Source organism: Hippocampus bargibanti, linkage group LG15 (assembly GCF_051943395.1).
Source record: "Hippocampus bargibanti isolate YZ-2025 linkage group LG15, ASM5194339v1, whole genome shotgun sequence".
NCBI classification, from domain to species: Eukaryota; Metazoa; Chordata; class Actinopteri; order Syngnathiformes; family Syngnathidae; genus Hippocampus; species Hippocampus bargibanti.
In genome coordinates this window covers 11,034,854-11,062,292 of record NC_142748.1, presented here as the reverse complement: position 1 = coordinate 11,062,292, position 27,439 = coordinate 11,034,854, and the positions used below count along the sequence as shown (strand labels likewise).

The 27,439-nt window shown below is 50.1% G+C and overlaps 4 protein-coding genes across 7 annotated transcripts; 1 reads left to right on the top strand and 3 right to left on the bottom strand.

Moving 5' to 3' along the window:
- Nucleotides 1-492: 492 nt before the first annotated feature.
- Nucleotides 493-4,280, bottom strand: LOC148887870 (dnaJ homolog subfamily C member 7-like). Of its 2 annotated transcripts, XM_089015841.1 has the most exons (14): nt 4,183-4,280; nt 3,424-3,512; nt 3,219-3,343; nt 3,021-3,134; nt 2,871-2,945; nt 2,623-2,741; nt 2,398-2,551; nt 2,159-2,323; nt 2,001-2,092; nt 1,817-1,890; nt 1,605-1,751; nt 1,366-1,521; nt 1,195-1,269; nt 493-1,079 (listed from the first exon to the last, which is right to left on the bottom strand). In XM_089015841.1, the coding sequence occupies exons 1-14, from the start codon at nt 4,251-4,253 to the stop codon at nt 1,042-1,044; spliced, it is 1,494 nt and encodes a 497-aa protein (XP_088871967.1). In that variant the 5' UTR covers nt 4,254-4,280; the 3' UTR covers nt 493-1,041. The 2 variants fall into 2 exon arrangements, with proteins under 2 accessions (XP_088871967.1, XP_088871966.1); XM_089015840.1 differs by having other exon boundaries at nt 3,021-3,343.
- Nucleotides 4,281-4,452: 172 nt separating this feature from the next.
- LOC148887869 (zinc finger protein 385D-like) lies at nt 4,453-14,140 on the bottom strand. Of its 2 annotated transcripts, none has more exons than XM_089015842.1 (9): nt 14,021-14,140; nt 8,419-8,658; nt 7,945-8,147; nt 7,760-7,861; nt 7,431-7,608; nt 6,548-6,697; nt 6,272-6,459; nt 5,592-5,696; nt 4,453-5,380 (listed from the first exon to the last, which is right to left on the bottom strand). In XM_089015842.1, the coding sequence occupies exons 1-9, from the start codon at nt 14,061-14,063 to the stop codon at nt 5,138-5,140; spliced, it is 1,452 nt and encodes a 483-aa protein (XP_088871968.1). In that variant the 5' UTR covers nt 14,064-14,140; the 3' UTR covers nt 4,453-5,137. The 2 variants fall into 2 exon arrangements, with proteins under 2 accessions (XP_088871968.1, XP_088871969.1); XM_089015843.1 differs by having other exon boundaries at nt 4,454-5,380; nt 7,945-8,099; nt 14,021-14,137.
- A 2,596-nt stretch (nt 14,141-16,736) lies between these two features.
- LOC148887868 (ras-related protein Rab-5C-like) lies at nt 16,737-19,647 on the bottom strand. The gene is made up of 6 exons (XM_089014808.1): nt 19,492-19,647; nt 18,532-18,822; nt 18,317-18,468; nt 18,095-18,217; nt 17,920-18,013; nt 16,737-17,346 (listed from the first exon to the last, which is right to left on the bottom strand). The coding sequence occupies exons 2-6, from the start codon at nt 18,698-18,700 to the stop codon at nt 17,213-17,215; spliced, it is 672 nt and encodes a 223-aa protein (XP_088870934.1). The 5' UTR covers nt 18,701-18,822; nt 19,492-19,647; the 3' UTR covers nt 16,737-17,212.
- An 842-nt stretch (nt 19,648-20,489) lies between these two features.
- cpxm2 (carboxypeptidase X, M14 family member 2) lies at nt 20,490-27,394 on the top strand. 2 transcript variants are annotated; one of them, XM_089014804.1, is made up of 15 exons: nt 20,490-20,505; nt 21,384-21,951; nt 22,581-22,685; nt 23,125-23,234; nt 23,325-23,464; nt 23,748-23,832; nt 24,096-24,246; nt 24,306-24,394; nt 24,906-25,029; nt 25,102-25,298; nt 25,433-25,612; nt 25,932-26,229; nt 26,302-26,441; nt 26,517-26,616; nt 26,677-27,394. In XM_089014804.1, exons 2-15 carry the CDS (start codon nt 21,807-21,809, stop codon nt 26,931-26,933), a joined length of 2,121 nt encoding a protein of 706 aa, XP_088870930.1. In that variant the 5' UTR covers nt 20,490-20,505; nt 21,384-21,806; the 3' UTR covers nt 26,934-27,394. The 2 variants fall into 2 exon arrangements, with proteins under 2 accessions (XP_088870930.1, XP_088870929.1); XM_089014803.1 differs by lacking the exon at nt 20,490-20,505 and having other exon boundaries at nt 20,519-21,951.
- The last annotated feature ends 45 nt before the right edge of the window (nt 27,395-27,439 follow it).

The window sequence follows — 27,439 nt, the reverse complement described above, 5'->3', positions numbered from 1 at the left end:
GTGTAACAAAAAAAAGGATATAAACTTGTCCCTTTCCTATCATGCGTTTTTTTTTTCTCGAATATTCTATCGTTGCATTTTTTTCCTCGTCGTACATTTAGTACAAGACACCAAGACAAGTATCCCGCATTGAAAGTTCACCCAAACTGTGACCTGAAAATGCTTGTACAGGTCCAATCCAAACTCAAGTGTGTTCCAATGACAGGTGTCAAAGTCAAGGCCCGGGGGCCAAATCCGGCCCGCCATCTCATTTTTTTCAGCCTGCAAAAGCAAATCAAACTTGTGAAATTCCACGATGCTTGCTAAAATCCCAACCAAAATGTCACATTTTTGGGTGTAAACCACGATAACAGTCATTATTCTCGACTTCAGATTTGAAAACTAGTTATTCATTCATTTGTTGTGCCAGGGGTGTCAACTGACTTTGACACCCCAGTTTTAGATGCTTAACGAAGAAGGGTAAATATAAAGAGACCACAAGGAGGACAAAGGCAGAGAAAATTCATATTTATGGACTTTACATTCCAGCGAAATATACATTGCAGCATGATGGAGGGGGAAGAACAAGAAGGTGGGATGGAGAGCTTTTGTTAGGATGAACCGCGGTCCGGTACTGACTAGCTGGCTCATTTCACTGGCACACCCCATGAAAAAACAATAACGGAACATCTAAAACTCATTGAGCACAATGTAGAGTAAATACAGTTTCATATTTCATCTATGCTTGATACTGTATTTTTATACATTGCACCACGTACTGTTCTTTTCATGAAATATTTTTGTGCAGTTGTACAGTTCAGTCTTTTGTCTTTTTTGACCCCCCCCCCCACCCCTTTCAATTTTGCTGCTGTAGAAAGCAAACGTCCCCACTGTGGGTCTATTAAAGGATTTCTAATCCTCCTAATTCCATTTTAGGTTATCGAGCACAACAACATAAAAAATGATGTGTTTTGAGAAGGGGAGCGTTTTCAAGTGAGCGCGGATCCATCTCTCGAGGCCGTACACCGAAGGGCTGGCTGCCTTTTGAAACCTGTGCTCCCGTTAGCCAAATTGGAAGAACATATTGCCAGCTTTGGACTCTTGAGGGGAGACATGAGGGAAAAGTCAGCGCGTCGTTGACAAAAAAGAGTGTAAATGAAAGCAAAGAAAAAGTGGCCTCGAGGTTGAAGCAAAAAAAAAAAAAAAACAAGGTACCTGCACCGGACTCAAAGGTAAATCCTCCAGCGTGGCGGCCAAAGAAAGCCCTGAAAATGTTGTTGGCATCGACATCTAAGCAGAAAGACAAAGAGAAAAGCGCCACGATGACAACGAGATCCTGGAAATCAAAGAAGCGGCAGGCGAGCGAGCGAGCCAGCGAGCGCTTGCCTCCGCCGTCAAAGGTGCCGTCGTCGGCCAGGTCGTGGCCGTTATCGTATCGGCTCTTCTTTTTGGGGTCGGAGAGAACGGTGAAGGCCTCGCCCACCTCCTTGAATTTCTTCTCCTCCGCCTTCTGCACCTCCGGGGCGGCCGCGCTGTGGCGGTCTGCCGCACGTTGAGAGAGAGAAACTTGGCAAAAACAAAGCAAGGGAGCGGAGCGGAGGGCAAATGGCAAAACGCGCTCGTACCCGGGTGGTGCAACAAGGCGCGTTTGCGGTAGGCTTTTTTGATCTCGTCGTCGCTGGCGTTCTTGGCCACGCCCAGCACCTTGTAGTAATCTTTCCTCTTGCTCTTCTTCAGCTCCAGTTTGGCCGTCTTCAGCAGATGCTTGTGCTCTGGAGGCACCGCGAGCTGTGTGGCGTGACTTTGGACCGCGAAGAGTCTTTAAAAAAAGTCTTACCGGACGTTTTTTCGCTCTGGTAGACTTTCTCGTAGTCTCGGACGGCTTCTTCAAACTGCTCCGTGTTCATGAAACTAAAGTTGGGCAAAGAGTGAGTCAGAAAGGCGCCGACGCGTTCCCCCCCCGACACCCGTAGAGGCTATTTGATGAGATCAAGAGGAGCGCGGCGGGCGATCCCACGGACCACTGTGCTCTTCTCAAGTAGGCCTTGATGTAAGTGTCATCCAGCTTGATGGCACTGGTGCAGTCATCGATGGCCCGGTTGTGTTTATTCATCTACGGAGGAGCCCAAAGTCAAATCGAGCCGCCGCGAAAGTCAGCGAGGTCTGGCGTAAGCGCTACCTTGGCTCCCGCCGCGGCTCTGTTGCAGTAGAGTTTGGCGTTGGTCTTGATGTTGTTGGGGTCGATCCGCAGGGCTTCGCTGTACAGCTGATAGGCGGCTTCGTAGCTGTGGTTCTTAAAGGTCACGTTGCCTTCCTCCTTCTTGGATTTTAAGGCTTTGGCATTCTGAAACGAGACGTTTTGGTCTCAGAGAAGCGCTCGGGGAAGGCCGACGTACACCGGCGGCTAAAAAAACTCACCCGGCAGGCCAGCCGGGCCTTTTCGTGGTCCGGCGCCATGCGCAGCGCCTGCACAAAGAACTGCACGGCCTTGTCGATGCAGTCCTCGTAGTAGAGGCACAACCCTCGCACGTAGAGCGCATCCGCGTCGGTGGAGTCCATCCTTAAGATGTCGCTGCGCAAAAGCAAAGCCAAAGTCAAAGTCAGCCTTGGGACTTTGCCAACCCGAAGATGACAACGGCGTACCTGGCGACGGACTGAGCTTCGGGGTAGCGCCCTAACAGGGCCAAACATTCCGCCTTGAGGATTTTGAAGCGATGGCAGGCGGAGGCCAGAGCCAAGGCCCGGTCCATGCAATACACCACCTGGTTCCAGAGGACGCAACATGGTGGTCGTGGTGGTGGAATCATACAACGGCAACGCTCGTGTGGAGGATAAAGAATGTGTTGTATTCGATGAGCCCAAAGACAAGTTTGGGCGGCAGTGTACAGCACCTTTCTGAAGTCTCGCTTTTCAAAGCCAAAATCCGCCAGTCGCTCAAACTCCAGCAAACTTTCGGCATTCTTGTTCTGTCACCAGAGAGGAAAAGCGGATGAGCAGGAAAAATGGAGAAACAACAACCAAAAAAGTCCACGCTTTCCCACCTCTTGCTCGGCCTCTCGGTTGCTGGGCTCCAGATCCAGAACCTTCTGGAAGCAGCGGGCGGCCGCCGTGGCGTTCCCCAGCGAGAGGTGGCACTTGCCTTCGCGTAAATGACCCTTGCGGGAGGAAGGAAGGAAGGAGGGAGGCCGCCCGCTCAAAAAAATTGGCGCCGTCGAGGGCGACGGGCGGGATCGCTTTACCTTCATGAAACAGTCGTCCAGTCGCACGGCCTGCTGGGAATCTTCCAGAGCTTCCCGGAAGCGGCTGAGCATCATGAGGGTGGCCGCTCTGTTGCCGTAATAGCTGGCGTTTTTGGGGCACGCGTCTCCGCGGGTGACGAGGGACACGCAATTGGACTTCAAAACACTCCTGCTGGTTTCCGATCAAAGCGCAAAGTCCACTTACCGATGGCCTTGGTGTAGTAATTGAAGGCCTCCGAGTAGTCTTTCTTGCTGTAGAAGGCGTTGCCCTGCTCTTTGAAGCCTTCGGCCTGACTGAGAGGGGAAAGCACAAGAGCAAAAGTCACGTCAATTCGGCACCAGATTACACATGGCAAATTCAAGCGTGGCTGCGTTCTAAACTTAGAAGCACTTCCTGTAATGCGCGTGACGGGAGGCGAGTGTGAAGTAGCAACAATGTGGACCACATTTGTCAAAAGAGAAGAATCTTTGTGCTTTTTTTTGCATTTGTCACGGGCAGCATTTTCACAGCCCTGTTTTGTTCACCGGCGATGTCGGCGCTGTTGGGCAATAATAATTCGTAGGAGTAAAAAGTGGGTCGGATTGAGCGACTGTTCATGTTTTATGTTACGCGTCGTCTTGATAATTGTGTTTATGTTCACCGTTTTGTTACAGCTGTCGTGAAAGCGTTGTATAATTCAGGATGGATTTTATTGTATTGTATCGCGATGAACGAAACAAACACGCGATCGCAAAACTTGGGACAGATGCGATAATCGACTACTGACCCCGATAGCGACAGTTACACCGACGTCACTGAAACGAGTCTGACGTGATGAACGCGTTCTTTCAATATCTGGAACACGCCGGCGATCTTAGCTTCGAAGATAGCACAATTGCGGCCATTACTGCCAACTCGGATGATCATCAACGCGATTATTCATGTTGGACTCGCAGTTAAAAGCCAAATTCGTTCCCATCTCACCGTTCCAGTTCGCCGGCATTGTGAAGCTGAGACTCGGCATCCACCGGCACGTCGATGTCAACAGCGGCCATTTTTTTTCTCGAAAGGACGACGGTGTCGTGACGTCACTTCCGTTTACCACCGGTCCGCCTTTTTAGGTCATAAAAATGGCCGCCGTTCGATGGGAAAAGAAAAACAAATCACGAGAAAAAGGATGAAATGATAATACAAAACGTAACATGAATTGGTTCCATATTTACTGGGTCGAAAAAATGATATCAATAAGAATAAAGAATCATTTTAATGTTGATTGTTTCAATGCAGGGAAAATAAATACAATCATAACTGTGTAAGAACAGTACTACACAAAAACGCACACTTGTATACATTTATCACATTGTAGCCTATATTATTGCACGTGGTGGTTAGTTACGCCAAGATGGAAACGCTACTTCAACATTTTGCAAGGTAGAAAGGCTCGTTAAGTTGGATTTTTCTCATTTTGTGTTTTGATATTGCACAAACAGCATCACAAGAAAGTATCATTTGAAAACAATTCCCCGGCCCTCCTTTAATGGCTCGTGTCAAGTCGAGTTTACACTCTTATTACATGAAATAAAATGCATTTACCAAAGTTCTTGGCTTTGTGTTGTGACAGAGAAAGACAAAGAGAACTTTACTTTATGAATTTGATGATGATGATCCTACAATGCAAGATTTTTTTGGCAATGGTGCTTGTTAAAACAAGTGCTTTACATATGCAGTCTCATCATACTATTTTCCCAGAGTACAACTCGCTAATTTGGCAACAGAAGTAAATGAGCGCAAACAGTTGAGCGATGGTCCTCCACCCTTGCAAAGTTGCAAAATGCACATTTGTACTCGTCAATCGGGACACTCGGAGGTCAAGGCGCCGCTGTATCGAGTGCGCAGACCGCACGGACGATGTTTCAAATATGGCATTTTCCAGTCATTGTCAATAAGGAGCGAAAATAATGGGCGGCCGCGTCGGCCCGAGGGGTCCCGGGGCAGGCCGGAAAAGGGCGGGGCTTATCAAGGGATTGCGGAAGATGGCGGCGGGGCCCTGCGGAAGTCGCGGCGTCAGCGGTGAGGATGCCAGCGCGCACGCCAGCGTGCACAGCGCCGCCGGATTCGGGCTGGCGCACAAGAAGCCCGCCGGCAGGGCCTCGGACAGCCGCTTCTGCAAGGCCACTTTTGTCTGCAACACAAGACCACTTCAAAATGGACCGCGGAGGACGCCGCGTTTGCAGGTTCCGCTTGAGAGGCGCAAATATCACAAAGATGGCTTTGGTTTTGAAAAACTCACACGTTTGCTCAATTGTATGTATCCAAAGGCACCTCTGTAATAGTATTAAAAGAAACAACAAGATATATACGCATGCATGCAAGTATTAATGGTGACTGCTTACGGCAAATGCAGTCGTGGGCTGCAGTTTGTGATAGGGTGCGATTTTGGCCTTCACCCTCACGGGCTTGCCGGCCAAATGCTCTTGATGCCTCCTGCTGCTCATGTGCTGTTAAACACACATTGAGGACATTCTAAAATATACAATAAAATAAAAGAAAAACCCTCTCCGTGATGGATGATGGCTGAAAATGACATCTTCTTTCACTGCTTACAACCAGATTTGTTGTCTAAGCTTTATGGGTGAACTTCATTGAACAGTCCATAAAAGGTGCAATGTCCGTCCGTCCGTCCGTCCGTCTAAGCCTCAGGAGTTTTATAAGAATAATCATACATTTCATTTCTAAGCACCTTTCAAAATTCTCAAGGTCACTTTACAGTTACAGGATCAGTTTTTCCGTGGGTGAGCAGCAGCAGCCACATGCGCCGGCGTTCACTCAACCCGGAAGTAACTCAAATAGATAGCTAAGATTGTTGACATTGATGGTGCCCAATATCTTTTTTTAGAACAGGCTACTAATGTTGTAAAGATGGAGGTCCTCGCTAACTGGTGCCCACAGTCACTATATTTGGCTCAACTAGCTAGCTAGCTAGCTAACAGATTTTAGGCACATATTGGCGTAGTGGAATCCCTTTTTTGTGAGTCACGTCGTTGGGGCGCATTTAGCTAAAAACGCCACCGACCTGTCGGAGCTGCGACTCCGAGTTGACGGCCACCTGACACACTTGACAGTGAAAACGGCGGGCGGCCCGTTCGCCGCTTACGCGCTGCTTCGTTAACCGGCGGGGGCCTCTCGGGGACGACGCCGTTTTGGCCCGGCGCCGCGACTGGCTGCTGTTGGGACGGTGCAGCATCTGCTTGTGTTTAGAGCCTGCCGGGAAGAGACGGAAAGGCCACGTGAGCGAAAGCTAGCGCAAAGTCGCACGGGCCCATGGCAGAAAGGTTCCGAGAATCCGCACCGCTGCAGTGAGCTTCCAGTTGGGAGCTGGAGTTGAGCGTCACTTTGCATGTGGGACAGCGGAGCTGTTTTTGCTGGGCCTCCTTCTCCTCCGTCGGCATCTCTGGACTCCCGCGGTGCTCTTCTGTTCCTGACGATATGCCGAGTGAATCTGAAAAAACGTTTCAGGAAGCACCATCAAACCGAGGTGGGATTCGTGAAAAGCAGCTAGCGGGGGAACGTGTGAGTGAGGGTATTTATCACTGAGAAAACACGGTAAATTCACTCGGATGGCATCAAGACGAATAAAGGTATTCTGATTCTGAAGACATGGCAACTACATCAATGGCCATCACAAAGTTGTCAATAAAACAACTTTATTATACAGTACAGTTTATTTATTTCATTACAATCCAATAGCACATTTATGAGACATAAAAAAGGTATATGCTGTGTAGTTTGAAGGCTTATTTAGTAGAAAATGATGTTTTATGGGGACCTAGGAACGGATTATTCTCATTGTAATGCTTTCTTATGGGAAATAAATGTTTGGAAGACGAACTTTTCACCTTACACGCACTTTCTGGGAACCAATTAAGTTGGTAAGCTGAGGAGTCGCTGTACTGTACGTTGGTTTCAGCTCATCAATCATTCCAGCCGCCGCTGTCGTTCATTTATGCCGTTTGGCCAACGGCACATCCGACACGGCAACCGAGGGAGCGTCGCGTGATGGCAAACGAGCGACAGGGTTAATAAAAATAACAATCATTCAAAAAAAAGATGGAGAAGGTGGTAGCATGTGCATGGCGCACGAAAAGTGTCATCGGGTTCCCCCTTCAAACCCAAAGTCTGTGTGTGTGTGTGTGTGTGTGTGTGTGTGTGTGTGTTTTGTGTGCGTTTGTTACCGGTTGTGTGTTGCAAATTGAAGGCCGTTGTTGTTCCAGTTGCTCCGTCCGTCCCCGTTTCTTTGCTTTGCTCCGTTGCGGCTTTGTTGTGCTTGTTGTTCCGCCGCTTCCTGCGGTTCTCGATGGCCTTCAGCTTGCGAATGTGTTTGTGACCTTTGTAGTGGGCCTCAGCTTGGTTCTGCTCATGACACGCACGCACGCACAAAGACAGACACGTTTTGGCGTGAATAGGAAGGCGATTGGTATCTTGTGAGAAACACGGACGAAAGATAAGAAAAGGCGACCTCGAGCATATCTGGAAAGGTGCAAAATGGGAGGCGGGCGCTTACGGGGGAATTAAAGCGTAGGCGACAAAGATTGCAGAAGATTCTCCTCTTGGGTGGGGCCATGGCCAAAGTGTGCCGCATCAGCGCTCTTTGCGCCGGATCCATCTGTGGAAAGGGACATGGGACGGCTTTAAATTGGGGGGGGGGGGGGGGGGGGGCATGCGGGTGTCATTATGACGGAATCCCACCGCAGTGAAACTTGGGAAAAGAAGGCCGAGTGGGGAGGAGGCGCCGATCCCAAAGGCCAAAAAGCGCTGCGGCCCGTCCAGCGGCTGCCTTCCCGCTCGGCAATGGGGGGGCGCGGACCCCGGCGGCGGGCGGACGTGATGCCGCGACAGGACGCCTGCGGGCAAACGCATCATTGGCTTCAAAATGCCAAAGGAGGCCACTTCTGGAAATGAAGAGTCCAAACATAAGGAGCGTGCGTTCCTTTCCGATGGATACTCAGAAATGAGTAACACCCCCCCCCTCCCCCCCTCCGTTCACATTGCTTTTCTCTTTAATAAACTTCAATTATGCGAGCTAATCCGCACAGATTTCCTCAGGGAGGCTTTGGCAGCAACATTGACGTGTTTTTTCTTTTGCCTAAAAATGATGCGCCTTACTTATTTGGGGAACAGCAATCGAAGCAAATATTGGAGAGAAGTGCAAGCGTAGCCTACCCGTGCCGACAACCCTGGCCAGTCGCCGCAGTCTCCTCTGGTGCGTCTTGCCCTTGTAGTGGATCTGGGCCTGGGCCCCCGAGTTGAGGCGGATGCTGCACACCTGGCACACGGTGGCACTGGCGCCGCCGTGACGTCGCTCGCGCCTGGCTCTGGGCGCCGGCTTCTTCTCCGCTTCCTTTTCCTCTTCTTCTTCGTCGTCGTCGTCGTCGTCGTCCTTCTCCTCGCGACACTTTCCGTCTATGCGGGGGAGGAAAAGGTAGTATTGTTCGCCATTCAAAGAAGTTCCTTCAAAGTTGGCCCGCATGCGACGAAATAGACACTCAAGGGCGAGCCGCGGTAAATCCCTCAAGTGTCCACAGGAGGGCAGTGTGACCCCGCGGGATTCCAAATCGGCGTGCGTCGTCATGACGGCGATGAAGGATGCTGAGGCCCCCCTTTCACTTTCACTTTCACTTTCACTTTCTTGTTCTTTTCCCAAAACCGGATCGCTCAGTAGAGCGATTGCTTCCAGCTCACATTTATCTCATCACAATCTGTAGTTTGTCCACAATACAACCAGTAGACTGAAATGTACATTAAGAGCTAATAAAAGAACATTTTGATTACATAAACAAATAATAATTTCATTTATAAGCACCTTTCCAAACTCTCATGGTCACTCTACAGTCACAGGATAAGTTTTTCTGTGGGTGAGCAGCGGCAGCCACATGTGCCAGCTTTCACTCCACCCAGAAGTAACTAAAACAGATAGAATGATAATAGATAATAGATAGCCAGCTAATAGCCATCCATGTAGCCAGCTAATAATACTACTCATAATAATACATTTAATTTCTAAGTGCCTTAGAAGACTCTCAAGGACACTTTACAGACACTGGATTTTTTTTTTGTGAGGGTGAGCAGCGGCAGGCATTCACGCCAGCGTTCACTCTACCCGGAAGTAACATGTACACACATATAAATAAATACATAAAAAATACAGAATGCTAATATGTACTGTATTGTTTTTGGGCATTGAACACACCGAGAGTAAAAGGAATGTCGTCAATATCAAATTGGTGTCATAGATAGCCAGCCATATACTGTAGCTAGCGAGATAGCTTGACACATTTGGGTGGAAAATCTATGACAAAAGGAAGTCAATTATTTTTTTTCCCTCCTGACATGGCGATAATAGCAGCAATTACAATCCCAGGCGCATTTGATATTTCTCCTCACATCTCCCTTCATTAAAAAAAAAAAAAAAAAAAAATAATCAGTTTTGAGAAATCCCAATGTGTCCATTGGAGAGATGAAAGCGGAATGGAAATGCGTTTGGGCGGCAAATTATCGGCCAGGCGCACTTCAAAGGCACCGAGATTCATTTGAGGCATGGATGGATGGATGGATGGCGCGTCCTCACAAAGATGGCGACGCACTCATGCTTGGTTGCGCCGCGCAAGCAGGTCAGCATTTACACGGGGGTCAAAAAGCTAACAGTAAGAGGCCCGAAGCCGATAGCCGACCAATAAGTCCTCGCGGATGCAAAACAAGCGAGGAGATTGTGGAATTGAATAAGAATGGGGGCCACTGGGGGGCGGGGGGGCTTTCTCAAACTGAAATCCAGACCTTCCTTAAAGCCGCCAGTGGGAGCGAATACCGAGACGCTTGATGAAGGCAGAATGACAGGTGGACTGTCATTAAAGCGGTCGCCAGGCAACCGGGCGGCTTTTGTGAGTTTGAAACCCTGGTCGCCCACAAATGGCGCCGCTGCAATTTCAGCACAAAAGGCCAAGAAATGGCAGCGTTTTGGGGCCGCCCGCGGCTTCCCGTGGCCGCTGGCAATACGACAGTCGGCGTCTGCCGTGCTAGAAAACAAACAAAAAAAGTCCCGTCACCACAAAAAAAAAGCGTTCCCGTTTATCGCCACGTTGCACATTTGGCCAAAGCATTTTTTCTTTACTTGAAAGCATCAATGAGCTTAAAGCTAACACACAATGCAAACCTCCATTGACTGGCTAGGAAATGTAGCATTGATGTTGAAAGCACAAAATCCCTTTCATTCACACTATTTTACCAGCTACCCCACCGGTGTCCAACTCGAGGCCCGGGGCCCACATCTGGCCCATCATGACATTTTATCCGGCCCGCCAAAGCTAACTTGTGACATGAGATGATGCTTGCTAACGTCTGAAGCCAAATTTCTAAGTCATTATTAGGAGTAAAACGCGGCAGGGTGGGGGGACGCCGCTAACAAGATTTCTACGGCTATGCAAATAGCGTCCAAAATGGAAAAAGGAAAAGTGCCTTGTTTGTTAGAAAGCGCAGAGGGCGAGCGCACTCCGACCAAGGGCAAACGGCAACGGTGGGCATCTGTCAGCGACCATCTGGGCGGAGCTCAAGGGATGCATGTGACCCTCCCTCCGTTTCAAGTGGAACAAACTCTCAGCAGCCGCGACATTGGGAACATACGCTACAATAACGTAGAGGCCACGTTTTCTTCTCAGCCACTCAATCGGCATCCCAAACACCGAATGACCTTCGGCAAAAACTGCATCCGGCGAGCGTCTTGGTCAAGGCCGGCTGGCTCCTGACAGGCTAAAACCAAGAGATTGGATTGAATTCGGGCACCCTGCTCGCATTGCCTGAATGATCCTTGAAGGCACCTTGGCTTGGGGACAAGGAAGTGTCGTCAATTCTTATCTGGCCAAGCAGATGATTGTCATCCAAAGGAAACAAACAAGGAAAGACGGGATCGGCGTGAGGAAATCCACAAAGAGCGACGCGTAGCCATTTTGCGTCTTGTCGCCCAACAACGAGTGAAAGGACGAGCTACAAAATGGCCGACTGGGCTAGCTCATCAAGAAGCTACAGAAGCTCCCTCGCTGTGTTTCAGTCATGACCGGGGGAGGCAAAAGGGAGGGTGGGGACAACCCCAAAATCAGCAGAGCGGCAAATGCCATAATGGCTCCGTAATTTAACGGCCATTTCATTTGGTCCCGGGGGGGAGGAGTCTTTTGTGTGGGGCAATGATGGCTTTTAGACAAATTTCCTTGACAATCAAGGGCACCTGTCATTTGTTGCCCCTTTTTTCTCAATGCGACTTTTATCGGGAAATTTGGGGGTGCCGATTGTTTTTGGTCCAAACTGCAGACAATAAAGGTGCAATTTCACATGTTAAAAAAAAGCACCCGCAAGCCACATTTGCCGCATGTCATTTTTTTTCCCATCAGCGGCAGAGGTATGTTAGGGAGGGGGTCCGACACCACCCCCCCTCTCTTATCTTTGCTTGCAGAATAAAGACCCCGGTTATCAGCGCGCAGGCAGGCCGTCATGTGACTTGTAATGACACAGGCCAAAGACGAGCCATTACAATCTCGGAAGGGGGGCCTGCACGCTAAAAATCCATTTGGGGGGGGGGGCGATAAGACGGGCGACGCGCTGCCTCCGTTTGTCATTTGGAAAGTCTCACATTTGGCTGGAAATGCTCACAAAGACAAAAGGTGCATTTGGTTTGCTGCCTTGTTTTGGATAAGGAGGCACGCCAGTGGCAAAGATGGCCGGCGGCGAAGCGCGCTCCGCGACACAAAATGGCCGCTTCAGGCAAACGGGGGGGGGGGGGGGATGCGCAATGCCATCATCCCGTCGGCGGAGCCTTTGTTTGCGGCATTCCCACAAAATGGCCGATCCGCAGAAGAATCGACGTCTGACGACATTTGAGGCGCCGTCGGATCGGGCGGTGACGAGGGGCGACCATGAACGGGCAGGGGGGGGGGGGGGGGGGGTCGACGGCGGCTCGAGCTACTCCCGTCGCAGTCCGGTTCCGCTCGGTTAGCCTCAATTTCTTGGACGACAAACGGGCGGCAAAATTCAACTGGGTCACGGGCGGACGTCACCTTTGGCTCGGACACGCGCACCCGCGCAAAGCCCACGTGCTGGCTGACTCCGCCCTGACAACAACAGACAACTCATGACGACATTGCAGCCAAAGCTTACTTAGCAACATGAAAAATGTCCACAACACCAAGAAAACTAAATCCTGGCTCACCTCTGTCAATATACTTGAAGGGTCTTCAAATAACACCTCAAATACTCCCCCCCCCCCACACACACACACACTCGAAGAGGAAAAAAAAAAAAAAAACAGGCCCGAGTAGACGATGGGCCACACGGAGAGCATTAGGAGCATCGGCAAAGATGGCGTCGACATTCCAGTTTGGAGAGAAAGTCGACTGCAAAAAGAATCGGCAATTTCTTGCCACAGATATGATTTCACCATGCATATGACTTTGGAAGAAAAAGAGACATTTTTGTGCCTGGCATTTTCAAGAAAACATTTTCCATCAAATTACGAGATCTCAATTCTAGAATATGGATTTTGCTCAAATAATATACTGACTGCATTGCTTCAATCTGTCACGTTGTTATTATTATTGCAAAATGATTTGTTATATTTACTCAATATAATAAGGAATACGATGGACAGTATTTGAATCGAAATCCATGCAAGACAACTACGAGACAAAACCTTAAAAAAATAACCGTTGTTTTTCTGCAGATTATTTATTCTATCATCCTCATATTTTTTTCCAATCACTGAAACCACAGAATTACTATTTAATAAAAACTGTGTATCAACACACACACACACACACACACACACACACACACACACACACACACACACACACACACACGATACAATTAGAAGCCGTGAATTTCTCACACACATTTTCATAAAGGCATTTTGACACAAATGAGGTGGAAAAAGCAAGCCTTGTGTATTTTTTCAAGACATTTTTATCACATTTGCTTTTAGAATTAACTGCTTTCACCACCAGCCTCGCATTGTTCGCCTCAGCTTGACACAAAGCGATGATTTTAAAATCATACTCTTCTTACACACACACACACACACACACACACACACACACACAATATGGATATTACTTAGGTGCTAAAGATTTGCAAGAAAAAAATACATTTTTGTGCATGCACATATGCAGCATTTTTAGTGTATATATATGTGTGTGTGTGTGTGTGTGTGTGTGTGTGTGTGTGTGTGTGTGTGTGTGTGTGTGTGTGTGTGTGTGTGTGTGTGTCTAAGAAGAGTACGATTTTTAAGTCTATGGATATTAGTTAGGTGTTACAGATTAGCGAAATTTTTGTGCATGCACATATGCAACATGTTTTCTTAAATGGATGGTTTTTGTGTGCTTGATTTATTTTCTCGAATGCAATGGCAGCAAATTAAAAAAAGGCACTGCACCAACTATGTCATGCTCAGGAGAAAATAAACTAACACAAACAGACGCCAATTCTCTGACTGCATTTGATATTTTCGACGTATTTAAAATAGTTAACATTCATTCAAGCAAAAATAAGGCTGCAATGATTAGTATGTCGGAGTACCAGCAATGTTTTGTTTTGTGTGTGTGTGTGTGTGTGTGTGTGTGTGTGTGTGTGTGTGTGTGTGTGTGTGTGCGTGTGTGTGTGTGTGTGTGTGTGTGTGCAAGTTTTGAGACAATTTCCGCTCTAGAAAAAATCTATTTAGGGCAAAATAAATCAAGGCATGCAGGCAGAGAGTATGAGGGTGAAAAGTGTGTGTGTGTGTGTGTACCTGGAGGAGGCGTCCCCTCGGCGTCTCCGCTGCTGATGTCCATTTCCTGCCTCTCGCGACTTGACTGAGTCGGCCGCTCAGCTGGTTCCTCCAGACTCTCTCTCTCTCTCTCCCTCTCTCATTCCCTCCCTCCCTTCCTCTCTCGCTTGCTCTCGCTCTTCTTTCCACATTCAAGATGGCGGGTCTATCAGCGCAAGAAATTGCAGTCAGTGCGTTAACTTGAGAGGATTGTCGATGATTCTGGGCGTCACAAACCAGTTGGCGTGTTGCTACTTTACGACAGCGAGTCTACCATCTTGGATGTGTCAAGGTCCTGAAATCACTGCTAATATGTCACAGAAAGCAGACGTCCGCATTCCCGAATCGTGCCACACCGCGGCAACACTATACTCACCAAAGATGCTAATTTTGATGGACGGGATTCAAGAGTGCAGATTCTTTGGTCGTTGAAGATGGGAAAATGTCGATGTTCATTTCGAGGCCCTGTGAGGACGGATTTCAGATTGGATTGGTGAAAGAAACGCTCCCTTTGCACACAGCAGCGTTTAAATTGCATTCATAATTTTGAAGACTGAGCGGAATCCAGTGACAGTGTAACATCCTCAATAGACATACGCGAAGCAGCGGAGAAAAGAAAGTCAAGCCGTCAAGGGCTCCTGTTTAGCATCGGAATTAAAGTGCTTCGGTGTGCCAGCTGTCAGAAGTTTGATTGATGAGCAGTGGAAACACATTTGGGAGTCTTTCTTTATCGACGTCAGCACGCGACCTTAAAAATAAAGGCCGACATTCACGAGTGCACACCTGCAAGTGACATCAATCCAAAGAAAAAGTATAACATATTCCTACGCTGAACCCAGTGCAGACCCCCACCTACCCATCCCTCCCTCACGTTGAGCCCATTGCGATAAAGGCCAATCAGCGCACACTTAGCATTGAATTCAGCAGGAGCACTTGGCGCTAACATTAGCATAAGTGCTCTTGCTAAAGGCCATTTTTGTTCTTCACGTTTGTTTGAATTAAGGCCGTCGCTGTAGCAACTGGCTGCCTCCACTCCAACAGACGTTGTGACCGGTCACAAAAAAAACAATCAAGGCCTCCATTTCACCTTTGGATAAAACACACCATCAAACAAAGACAAAAAATCCACATCATTTACAATTATTGCCTTTTCATCACAGTATATAGTTACGACATATATTTCAGGAATAATGTATCCAATGACCAGATCGGTGCTTGTGGATCGAGACCTTACCTTGGTTCGATGACCTTTTGGGGTCATGAAGTAGCAAGGGAAAATAGGATGTCCAATATGAACGTGACGAAGTTACAATTTGCTCTGAAATATCATTCAAACACAGATCATATTTGTATCCATTTGAAAAAGCATGTTTTCACCATCCTGAAGGAAAACGCCACGAGACGCCAAATGGCGCCACGCTTGTTTGGCGGCAAGGCGGGACGGGACAAGACAATCTTTCATGAAAGATAAGAGACGATGACGGGAGCGCCCTTGCCTTGCCTTAGTCACGACTGACAATTCTTTCCACCCTGATAAATGGAAGGCTTTGATTTGACAAGGGGCCTTCCGTCAATGTGTCTTTTTTGTTGAAACAATGCATTTGCTGTAAAGGGGCCTCACGTGAAAAAAAGAAAACCCAAAATAAGCACATTATGACAAGCGAGATGGCCACTTTTCCGCTTTCATTTGTTGTGCAAATTGGACCCTAATAACAATCCTCCCGGGCGGACGACACAAAGGGGGTAAAAAGGGGCGAGGGGGGTTTTCTCGGCAGCGGCCATGCATGAAATGAGTCCCTCTTGCGCGACGCATGATGATTGACAGCGCCGCAAATGGCAAATTATTTACTGTGAACAGAGAGATGGCCGACTGCTCTTTGGCAGCGAGGCCGCAATATCGTGGAGGCGGCTGACGATGATGCATCATCACAACCGCTGCAGTTCAGCGCGGGGGGTAGGGGGGGGTCATTACCATTTCCATGGATACGCGACTTGATTTGGGACGATTGATGCGTCATACAATGGACATGTGGAGCATTTACAGGCTCTTTTTTTTTCAATCAAACTAGTCCACACAATCCAAATTGGGACAGCAACTGCATTTTGAAGGGATTTAAATGACAGAAAATATTTTTTTAATCGTAATATGATAAAATTGTTGGAAACAATAACACTGATGTTCATTAAATGCATACAACAAAGCACGCTTTAAAGATGTTCAATTCAAAATGTAAGAGGAAAAAAGCATATTGCTGTTCTCGCCATGAATTTGATAACATTGATAAATCTTCTATAATTGAAATCAAAAATAAATAAAGCCGGTCGAATATATTTTTTTATCCGGCTTCTGTGAAATCAACGTAAAATTTTCGGGAGCGAAAAAATGTGCTTCCAATTGTGCTCCAGAAGCTTGTGGATTGCGCCCCCTTGTGGTCAAACACGGTCGGCCAAAATAAGCGTCTTGGTCACGTGTTCCACACCCCTATTTAAATAAAACTCATTTGTGGACTTCTCCCACCCGGCAAGTGTTCCAAACACCCAAAACAATTTCACCTTGAAAAAAGAAGACTTCTTTTCAAAAAGAGGAATTAAAATTGGCCTTAGAAACACATTTTTCCCACGTGACAAAATCATAGAATTTAAAAAGGAGTGTGTTGACTTTTTAGAGTGGAGGAAAAAGAACGTCATATAAACAATCTCTTGCTTTAGGCTTTATTATATTTGATGTGCACGCCTTATTTCCACCCTACGGCGCCGACAACCCGACCAACGCAAACAAAAAAAAAGGTGATTTCAAAGAGGGGAAGGCAATGGAAGCCAGGACATTTGATTGATATGTATACATCGCATCATATATTATAGATCGAGTATTCGCGCCTGTGTGTGTGTATATAAATATAGATATACTGTGTTTTTATATACACATAAACATACATATACACACCCAAAAAAAGGATCAGCCACCCAAAACAAATCATAATCATTGAAGACAGTTTGGAAACAGGAAGTGATGAAGATGGAGGGAAGGAAGGAGAGCATTAGCTTGTGATTCTTGTCTTTAAAAAAACCCATCCAGATCTCATCTCAAATTTCAGTTTTAGAGCAGGGGGGGGGGGGGGGGGCTCTGCGTGACCTCCAGTGTTATTTTTCTGAAGTGTTGACCTCACCCGGGCTCTAGTTGCCGCCGCCGCCGCCACAGCATCGACCGCTACGGCTCTGAGAGGCTGTGTCGCGCAGATTGACTCCGGCGCCGGTCCGGCCCGTTTGGCCCCCGCCTGCCTGGAGATCGTTCTTTGGTAGCTTGTTGGCTTAGCGGGAAAAAAACAAGATGGCGTTAACAAAACAAAACCGCCCAAAACACATGAAATGATTCTTTTGTGTTGATGATAATAATAATAATCCATTTCATTTCTAAGCGCCTGTCAAAACTCCCAAGGACACTTTACAGTCACTGGATATTTTTTTTCTGCGGGTGAGCAGCGGCAGCCACACGCGCCAGCGTTCGCTCAACCCGCAAGTCACAAAGTAAACAAAAAAAATAAATGTATAACTAATATAAAGCTAAATAGATCGAAAGTTAGCCAGCCAGCAAGTAGATAGCTAGCTCGATAGCCAACTGATAGCTAGCCACCTAGATAGCTATACAGCTAAAAGCTAGCTAGCTAGCTAAATATCTAGTTAGCTAATACACTGAATGTCACTAATTAGATACATACACAGATTGGTGTAGCTTAACCATAGTCATCATACCTATACAAGACACTTTGTTAGCCGGCTAATAGATGGCTAGCTTGATGCTCTCAGTGCTTTGCTGTCATCTTTTCAGCGAGCAAAGATTCAAGGCTGTTTGTCACCCTGATGTCAAAACGTAAAAATCTTACCAATCGCCATAAAAATGTCGTTGACGTTGAGCGCGGTCTTGGCGGACGTTTCCATGAAGAGGAGCCCGTTTTCATCCGCGTATTCTTGCGCTTCCTGGAGAGCAAAAGTGGGCGGCGTCAACCGAAGGGAAGGCCAAAGCGGCGCCGGCTTGGATGCCCCGCCCCCTTTTCACACCTGACGCTCCACCGCCCGCTTGTCCGCGACGTCCGCCTTGTTGCCGGCCAGGGCGATGACGATGTTGGGGTTGGCTTGTCTTTGCAACTCCTTCACCCAGTTCTTTGCGCGCACAAACGTGTCCTGAGGATCAACGCATTGCGCTGGGCTTTGCTAACGACGGTACGCTAGCGACGGTGCGCGGCCCCTTTTCCAGAAACGAGCCCAAAATGAGCCACTCACGGCGTTGGTGATGTCGTAGACCACGACGGCGGCCTGGGCGCCTCGGTAGTACATGGGCGCCAGGCTGTGGTAGCGCTCCTGGCCCGCCGTGTCCCAAATCTCAAACTTGACCGTGACGTCGTCCAGGCTGAGCGTCTGAGTCAGGAAGGCCGCTAGGAGACCGACATTTCACGTCAGACGCTTGCAAAAGCTTGTCGGGAGACGGGGGGGCGTACCTCCGATGGTGCTCTCCTGGAATTCGTGGAACTGGCCTTTGACAAAGCGCAGCACCAAGCTGGACTTGCCCACCGCCGACTCGCCCAGCAGCACCAGCTTGAACTGAAAGTTCTTATTGGCCGCCGTCGCGCCGTCAAGCCTGCTGGCGCCGCCGCCTCGTCCCGCCATTGTCGCTGATGGATGAGGTTGTTTCCGGATGGGGTGGCCCCGGGCTGGAATCGAACCGGACTGGCCGCTCAGGCACCGACGGTGAGCAAAAGGCGACGATTAGACAGCACGAGCCGCAGCGCCTTCAACACACACACACACACACACACACACACACACACACACACACACACACACACACACACACACACACACACACACACACACACACACACACACACACACACACACACACACACACACACACACACACACACACACACACACACACACACGAGACGAGGAGACGCAAATCAATCAACAGACAAAGATTGACAGTTAAGAGTTTGAAAAGCCCACACAACAACAGGCAAGCAAAGTCTTTGGTGTGTGCTGATGGTGGGGTGTTCCAGTTTAGCGCAAAATGGCAATGTGAATTTTTTTCCACGTAAAACGTTTGACTTTGTCGCCAAAAAATGGACTCATAAACGATAAGACGACCGCATTAATGAAGGCCCAACTTTTACCCGTGTTGTTATTCCGCCACAGTGCACACATTTATTTCCCGCATCTTTTGAGAAAGGACGTTTCGAACATTCTTACGTAAATAAATATCATTCCAGTCACGTCAAAACACAAAGGTAACCAAATAAAGGCATTTACATTGCTAAACTGTCTGCTATTTATTGTGTCGAGGTAAACAAAAGCGTCAACTAGCCGTCAAGGCTAAATCCTGTTAGCAGCCGTACGATCTGTCGTCTCACACCAAAAGTTGACCCGACATCAAACTATTAAGGCGCCAAAAGTGTTACCAGTAAAAGAAGCTCGGTCAAAAGTCAACAGCAGCCATGTCGGTCATCCGCGGCAGCAGTTTTTCTCGTTTTATTCGTCTCTTGTAGGCAGCCGCAACAACAAGGCTGCACTTCCGCCTTGTGTGATTTTTTCCCCCTTCTTCTTTTGCTCCCACTCGATGTGCACGGATTGCGCGCCCACGTACGCCACTGGCCCCAACTGGTCAATTTGGGCATTGCAGGCAGTTCGCTCCTGATTTTAATGGTATCAATCAAGTACGTCTGGCAATTCAAGTGAAGCAAATACACTCGTGTAAAACTTAAATCGGTTCATTTTAAAAGACTTTAAATGATCACAGTTCCACAGCGGTGAGCTTGAAGAGCTTATGTCATGTTGCACCACAAGGTGGAGATCTATCTATCTATCATGGATATAGTTTGGATTCAATTTTTGTCTTTTTATACAGTGTGCTTGCTATTTCATCTCTGGCGCTGTGTGTTTTAATGCACAGCATGTTTGCATCCATGACGGAGAGGAAAGAAATGTCATGTGTGCTGTATGTTATGCACAATTAAAGATGACCTTGACCTTTTTGTCTCGCATCCATCATCCATGTTGTCATTGGAGAGACGTCGTTACGGGAGAGACATTGTTGTTGCAAACCTCCTGGTGGATGCACGCGGAGGCCGAGTTTGCGAAATGCCACGGGGGCACAAATGGGGGCGGGGGGGTGACGGAACACCAGAGCAAAGATCACGCTGGATCCTGAGATGAAGATGCGTGGCAACATGGCCGCCTTCCTTTTTCTTCATTGTGGGAATCGGGATGCCAGGAAGGCCGCATTGTCGAGCTTTGCTGTGAGGCGCAATGACACTGCCAGTTAAAATAAAATCAATAACGCCACCGCCCCCCTCAAAACTAGGATGAAAGCAACTCATTTCAAAGCCTCCTCCAACACGAAAAGGACAAAGAACGACGAGGTTAGTGAGGAATGCTGGCAACTCCTGAAAAGTCAAGAATTGGATGACATTCGCGTAAGTCTTTATTCATGCCATGTTGTTGTTTTTTTTTCATAAGCAGCATGTCAGCCTCGGTTTTGACACGTGCGTTGCATTCAAGCAGTCGGTGCCAAACACGTGATGGCGTTTTGACGAACGTTGAACAAGTCCGCTAAGTGTAAGGCCAGTCCCAGCTTGCTATCCTGCGTCAACGTCTTGATTGCGTTCCAACCGCCAGCACATTTCCAAACATCAGTCCCGTGAAGGAAGGAAGGAAGGAGGCAATCCAGGCGACAAATACAAACATTGACATTGGGCCACTTCACATCCTAGTTTGGGCTAACGCTAACAACTAGCGCGACTTGGTTGACGTGGGACCACTCCAGAGTACGACACCGTCGGCCACGCGCATCTTTAAGAGCCCGCATCTGTTTCCCTTTTTTGCCTTCGCACGGAACACGTCGCCGCCCAATGTGGACACGCGATGACAAAAGCAGGTGTCGGAAGTCAGGAGCAAAAAAACCAGATGTGAAAATCTCATTTGCGGGGCTTTTGTCGGCTTTGCTTGAAAGAAATACCAGCAGGAGGCCAGCCACGCGTGTCCCACGCGCTGAAGCTTCAATATTGGAAATAAATTGGAAGACGATGGAAAGGAAGCCCTCGGAATGTTGACCTCGCTCGGGGTCAACCTCTAAAGGGGCAGATGATCACATGGTCGCCAAGCGACGCTTTGCCGGAAAAGACCGGAAATGGGCCACAGACGTCAGACCGTCTGCTTGACGGGTTTTTTTGGTGCTTGGTCATCAGATGGATTGGCCTCCCCCGTCCTCCCCGATTGTTCAAACGAAGCGGTGCACTTGCACTTGCATCTCCACATCCACAATCAAAACAACTGTTTGTTTTCTTGTCTTCAGCCTGTCAGGTGCTCGACTCCCCAAAAGGAGAGAGAGAGGAAACGTTCCCAGACAGTGGGAGGAGATGGGAGAAGAAAAGTCACTCTTGAAGGCTTCCCAGTCTGGAGGGGGTGGGGGTTTAATCACCTGGCAGCATCCAAAGTCAAAGCCGTTTGGCTGCCTTTGCTAGCTTGGCTGTCTTCTTCTTCTTCTTCCCTCTTTGTGGCCTCTCCCTCCCTCTCTGCATTTTTCGCAGGCTGAGGCGTCCGTGGACCCTCGGGCTCCGCCGCTCTCCTCAGCGACTCGGAAAGCCGGGAGAACTTTTGTCAAGCGTTGGATGGGACGGCACACGTTTAGCGGCGGCGGTAGCGAGGGGCTCCTCGGGAGTCAGCGGCGGGACCTTCAAGTGGAGACTACTAAGCCCTACTCCGCCCTCCTGGAGTGATGTGGGGTCAACGCCCGGGCCTCCTCTTCCTCCTGGCTCTGCTGGGACTCCTGGCGGGGCTGGCCCACCTCGGCGACGAGGAGCGCGACGCCCGTGTGCCCGGACAACCTGGCGAGAAAGCGGCCAACGGCGAGGCCGAGGCGGGTAGGTGACCACCTTTCTTTGGCGTCTTGCGTTGACGGGTCCCGGTCTTCGATCACACCACTCAAAAAAATCCAGCAGAGACGTGCGTGCGTACGTGCGTGCGGCTTCTCCGGCAAGCGCAGTCTACCAGGGCCAGACCTTCTTTTCTAGCGCCACACAGTAGCACAAAGAGCTCCGGCGGCTCCTTCAAGAGCAGCTGCGTACACACCAGTGACCTGGCCCCGACCCGGGACGCTCCAAAGAAAGACCCTTGGACACGTCCGTCCAATTAGCGAGCCGATGGCCACAGAGCGTCTCCAAACTGCCAAGCTTAACTTGGGGAAGGCGGCGCCGATGGAGGATAAAGACTTTCAGATGTGTCACGGATTGCGATCACATGGGCGCTTGACGTTTGGCGCAATGAAGGGGGGGGGGGGGGCGTTCTCCTCATTCCTTCTGGAGTGGAATGCAGTCGCGCCTCTCGTTTGACGGATGGCCGAAAAAAGGAGGCTGCGAGGAGAAAAAAAAATGCCTCGGGCTTAACAAGCACTTGTCGGCCATCGCCAGCGTTTCCTTTTCACTCCTTCAAACTTGAACGTGAAAAGCAAAAATGCTTCCATGCCAATCTGCATGTTTGTTTTCCCCCTCAGACAAATCATCCAGGAAAAAAGCGGGGAGCAACAAAAAGGGGAACGCCAAAAGCCCAAACGGAAGCTCGGAAGGGGGCGGACAGAGCACACCATTTCAAGGCGGTGGTAAGGAACCATTCCAGAGACTCGGTCGGGGCCGTCCAAATTTCAAATGACGTCTGGAGAACACGTGGGGGGGGGGGTTGAAAGCCATCAATCCGGCTAAAATGGCCGCTTAACTCCACAAAAGCAAAACAAATTCAACCAAATGAAACGGCTACAAGGGCATCCGAGCTTTGACTTGTTTTTGTGCTTCTCTGGGGCCCTGCAAGCACTTAATGGCCGCCGTGCGCTCCAAACTCCACCTCCAGCCGCTCCAGCTGCAAAATGAAAACATTCCTGCGCCAAAGCGCACTTTTTCTGTCTTTCACTGCCTCTCGGCTTTTTTTACGGCGGCTCTCATTTTCCAGATGACAAAAGTCACACGAAGCAAAAACAAAATGGCTTCAGTGAAACAAGACGCTTGTTGTTTGAGGGCGTCGGCGGCCATGTCTACTTTCCCCAGAGTGCCCCCCCATGGGACTGGAGACGCTGAAGATCGACGACTTCCAGCTTCACGCCTCCACCACCAAACGCTACGGCTTGGGTGCCCACAGGGGGCGCCTCAACATTCAGGTGAGGCGACAAGGCTTTACGGCACGTTAGCGCATTAGCTTCGGCTAGAACGCAGACCCAACTGGATTAAAGCTCCCCCTCCCCCGCCAGGCCGGCCTCTACGAGGACGACCTCTACGACGGGGCCTGGTGCGCCGGCCGCGATGACCCCTCGCAGTGGCTGGAGGTGGACGCCAGGAGGCTGACCAAGTTCACGGGGGTCATCACACAAGGTCGCAGCTCCCTCTGGTCGTGAGTACGCAGATGGTCACGCGGCGAGCATCAAAAGCGTCCCGTGGCGCATGTCCGCTTTGAAGGTGCGGGGGGGGCAGAAGGGGGCTTTTGAAAGACGGACCACGCCGCCATTTTCTGCCAGATGTCTGCATTTTGACAACAAAAATATCTGAAAAACAAAAAGCTAACTAGCATTTCTCTCACAAGCGGGGTCCTGGGCGACACACGGGGGGTCTGGCGGGGGATGGTTGTTGGATTATCCGTAGCGCTATCGCTGTCCTCGCTGTCGTCTCTCCAACAGGAGCGACTGGGTGACGTCCTACAAAGTGATGGTGAGCAACGACAGTCACGCGTGGGTGACGGTGAAGAACGGCTCGGACGACATGGTGAGGAGAAAAGAAAGCGGGAGGGAACGCCTCCCCGAGATCATCCGGGGGCGACTCCAATTATCCATCCCATAAAAAAATGTGATGAAGTGGCCGTGCGGTGCCAAACGCCACCATTTGTCTTTTTGAATGGCGAAAAGGGGCGTGGGTCAGTAGGAAAACAAAATGGAGGACGACGGGACTTTTCCAAGTCGCGATTGCCACGAAATGGCGGGCAATGTGCCCTGACCCCGCCCCCCTCGCCGCGTGCTTTGCCTCAGTAGATCTTCCGAGGCAACCGCGAAAAGGAGATCCCGGTGCGCAACCTTTTCCCGGCGCCGCTGGTGGCTCGCTACATCCGAGTCAACCCTCAGTCGTGGTTCAACAAGGGCAGCATCTGCATGAGGGCCGAGATCCTGGGATGCCCCCTGCCAGGTGAAAACCCCCCAGCCCCGATCGCCGGCTGGCTTTTTGACCCCGCTTTTCTTGCGCAGATCCCAATAATTACTACCACCGGCGCAACGAGGTCATCACCACCGACGAGTTGGACTTCACGCTTCACAGTTACAAAGAGATGAGGCAGGTCAGTCGCTTGCCGCCATCTTTGAATCCACGTGACACTTTAGATGACTCGCACGCAATCCAAGTGATTCGCGGAACTCCACGGCGGCCGCCAGTTAGCATCAGGCTATTTGTCGCTTTCTTTTTTTTTGATGCGGCGCCTTGAAAGACTCCAGCAGACGCCATCAAAGGGAAGCTAAATGGAGCGCAGCCTTTTGGACTCCTGGCAAAAGAAAGGAGGCACCTATTTTTAACAGCGCTGCCCACCCCCCATGCCCCCTTTTCCCCGCCCAGCCCCTTTTGACATTTCTTTTGAGCGTGCAGGTAGCCCACCACCACGCGCCTGATCTGGCCCAGAATAAAAAGGTTGGCAAAAATGGCGGTCATGTTTCAGCGAATGGCTCTGTCTGGTTGCGCAAGCGTGACAGAACGATGTCTTTCAATCCAAGACAACTTGATGCGACACCGGGGCGCCCCGACTCCCGCTTTCATTACGTTTTGTTCAAAGGATGATTTTTGTCTGGCCCACACAGCTCATGAAAGTGGTGAACGAAATGTGCCCCAACATCACTCGCATCTACAACATCGGCAAAAGCCGCGGCGGCCTCAAACTCTACGCCATGGAGATTTCCGACAACCCGGGGGAGCACGAAGCCGGTCAGCTCGATGGCCCCAAAAGCAAAAAATTCCGCGTCGCGAGCGACAACTTACGGTTCTCCTCCGGCGCAGGCGAGCCCGAGTTCCGCTACACGGCCGGTTCCCACGGCAACGAGGTTCTGGGTCGCGAGCTGCTCCTCCTGCTGATGCAGTTCATGTGTCTGGAGTACCTGGCGGGCAACCAGAGGGTCCGCCGCCTGGTGGACGAGACCCGCGTCCATCTGCTGCCGTCCGTCAACCCCGACGGCCACCAGAAGGCCTTTCAAGCGGTAGGTCCGGAGGGGGTTCCGGGCCGGAACGCGCTTTGGCCCACTCCCGACTTTCACCGTCACTCCTCGAAATCAAATTTCAAGGCATGAAAGAAGCGCTGGATCATTTGAAGCTTTTGTCTTTGTCTCGCGAGGGTTCCGAGCTGAGCGGCTGGTCTCTGGGCCGCTGGAGCAACGACGGCATCGACATCCACCACAACTTCCCTGACCTCAACTCCATCTTGTGGGAGGGCGAGGGCAAAGAGCGGGGCGCTCGCCGCGCGGCCAACCACCGCGTGCCCATCCCGGATTGGTACCGATCCCAAAACGCTTCGGTGAGTGCCGTCATTCGTTTGTCGTTTGATCACAGAACGGGAAGAATAGCAACGGCGTCAATAAAGGCATGGGTAGTGGTAAAAGCAGCATCTGAAATAACGTCTGCCCAGACGCCCGGGGCGTGCGACTTTGACGTCGGGCGCACGTCTCGGTTTGTTTTTGCGGTGAGCCGTCTTATTGTGGTTTAACTTGTGCAAAACGGGGCGGGCGACTTTACGGCCGGGCAGGCAACTTTTCAGAGTTTCAGACACTGGTAAAAGGTTTGAAAAATATCAGGATAGAACCCACCCCGGTTCCTTACCTGGGCTCCGCCCGCAGGTGGCGGCGGAAACGCGGGCATTAATCAGCTGGATGGAGAAGATCCCCTTCGTGCTGGGCGGCAACCTCCAGGGGGGCGAGCTGGTGGTGAGCTTCCCTTACGACAAGACCCGCCGGCGGGGGGCCGCCCGGGAGGCCACGCCCACGCCGGACGACCACGTGTTCCGCTGGCTGGCCTTCGCCTACGCCTCCACCCACCGCCTGATGACGGCCGCCAACCGGCGGGTGTGCCACAGGGAGGACTTCGCCAAGGAGGACGGCACCATCAACGGGGCGTCCTGGCACACGGCGGCGGGCAGTGAGTCCGCAGACGGGGGACCAAGGACCGGCCCCCGATCCCTGACCTGACCCCCCGATCTTGCGTCGGCAGGCATGAACGACTTCAGCTATTTACACACCAACTGCTTCGAGCTGTCCGTGTACGTGGGCTGCGACAAATTCCCTCACCAGAGCGAGCTGCCCGAGGAGTGGGAGAACAATCGCGAGTCTCTTCTGGTCTTCATGGAACAGGTCAAAACACACACACAGACGGACATAAGAGCATGAAGGTAGTGAGCGGCAAAGCGGCGCTTGTCGCGGCTTCAGGTGCATCGTGGGATCAAAGGCCGGGTGAGGGACCAGCGAGGAAACGGAATAGCCGACGCCACCGTCGCCGTGGAGGGCATCGGCCACGACGTGCGCACAGGTACGCTCATGACCTCGCCTCGACAGACATCCCCAGTGCTTTGATGCTTTTGCGCCGCAGCTGCAGACGGCGACTACTGGCGCCTGCTCAACCCGGGCGAGTATCGCGTGACGGCGCGGGCCGAAGGCTACGGCGCGCTGAGCAGAAAGTGCCCGGTGGGCTACGAGATGGGGGCCACCCGCTGCGACTTCACGCTGGCTCGCAACAACCTCGCTCGCATCCGGGAAATCGTCCAACGATTCAACAAGCAAGCCGGCGGCGGAGGAAGAACGTACGTCAGGCCGCTGTCGGCACGCCGCTCGCGTGACAGACCTTAATGGCGGGCAGGGCAGGAACTTTTGACGTGTTGTTGCGGAGGGAACAAAAACACAAACAACGCTCGCCGTATCTTGAAGCCCCATTTCAAACAAGCATGCAAAACCATCATCCAAATGGGGAGAACGCATTTTCACTTACCCATATCAAACTTTTAGAGATATATTTTTTAAAAAAAACGTATCCCTGGTCTGCTGTTCTCCTATTAAGAAGGCGCGGCCGGCTTGCTTGTCAATCCCAGGTGACTTTTTACTGTCAAACGGACACATAAAAACAAAAGACAATTCAAAATGGTGGAGATGAAAAGCAAAAAAAAAAACGCAGCAGAGCTAATCAATAGGAGCATGCGCGTTATGTATAGCGAGAAGCTAATGTTAAAAGTGCGACGTCGCGGGGGATTTATGTATATCGTTTCCCCTAAAACCTACTTTCTACAAATGCTTGCCTGAGCACGTTATGTACATAAAGGACCCGTTAAGTTATAAAAAGTGGGGAGAGTAATTTGTTT

Bases quoted from the DNA above. Each gene is read 5' to 3' on its own strand.
- LOC148887870 (XM_089015840.1), bottom strand. From the start codon at position 4,253: ATGGCCGCTGTTGACATCGACGTGCCGGTGGATGCCGAGTCTCAGCTT. The intron at 2,552-2,622 runs GTACGCCGTTGT...GCTTTTGCGCAG, and splicing joins GAAGCTCAGTCCGTCGCCAG to CGACATCTTAAGGATGGACT. The intron at 2,093-2,158 runs GTAGCGCTTACG...GCTCCTCCGTAG, and splicing joins GAGCCGCGGCGGGAGCCAAG to ATGAATAAACACAACCGGGC.
- LOC148887869 (XM_089015842.1), bottom strand. From the start codon at position 14,063: ATGGACATCAGCAGCGGAGACGCCGAGGGGACGCCTCCTCCAG. The intron at 7,609-7,759 runs GTAAGCGCCCGC...TGTCATGAGCAG, and splicing joins GCCTACGCTTTAATTCCCCC to AACCAAGCTGAGGCCCACTA. The intron at 6,460-6,547 runs GTGCGGATTCTC...TCTTCCCGGCAG, and splicing joins ACTGGAAGCTCACTGCAGCG to GCTCTAAACACAAGCAGATG.
- LOC148887868 (XM_089014808.1), bottom strand. From the start codon at position 18,700: ATGGCGGGACGAGGCGGCGGCGCCAGCAGGCTTGACGGCGCGACGGCG. The intron at 18,218-18,316 runs GTGAGTGGCTCA...GTTGATCCTCAG, and splicing joins TCTACGACATCACCAACGCC to GACACGTTTGTGCGCGCAAA. The intron at 18,014-18,094 runs GTGTGAAAAGGG...TTTGCTCTCCAG, and splicing joins AGCGGGCGGTGGAGCGTCAG to GAAGCGCAAGAATACGCGGA.
- cpxm2 (XM_089014804.1), top strand. From the start codon at position 21,807: ATGTGGGGTCAACGCCCGGGCCTCCTCTTCCTCCTGGCTCTGCTGGGA. The intron at 21,952-22,580 runs GTAGGTGACCAC...TTTCCCCCTCAG, and splicing joins CAACGGCGAGGCCGAGGCGG to ACAAATCATCCAGGAAAAAA. The intron at 23,235-23,324 runs GTGAGGCGACAA...CTCCCCCGCCAG, and splicing joins GGGGGCGCCTCAACATTCAG to GCCGGCCTCTACGAGGACGA.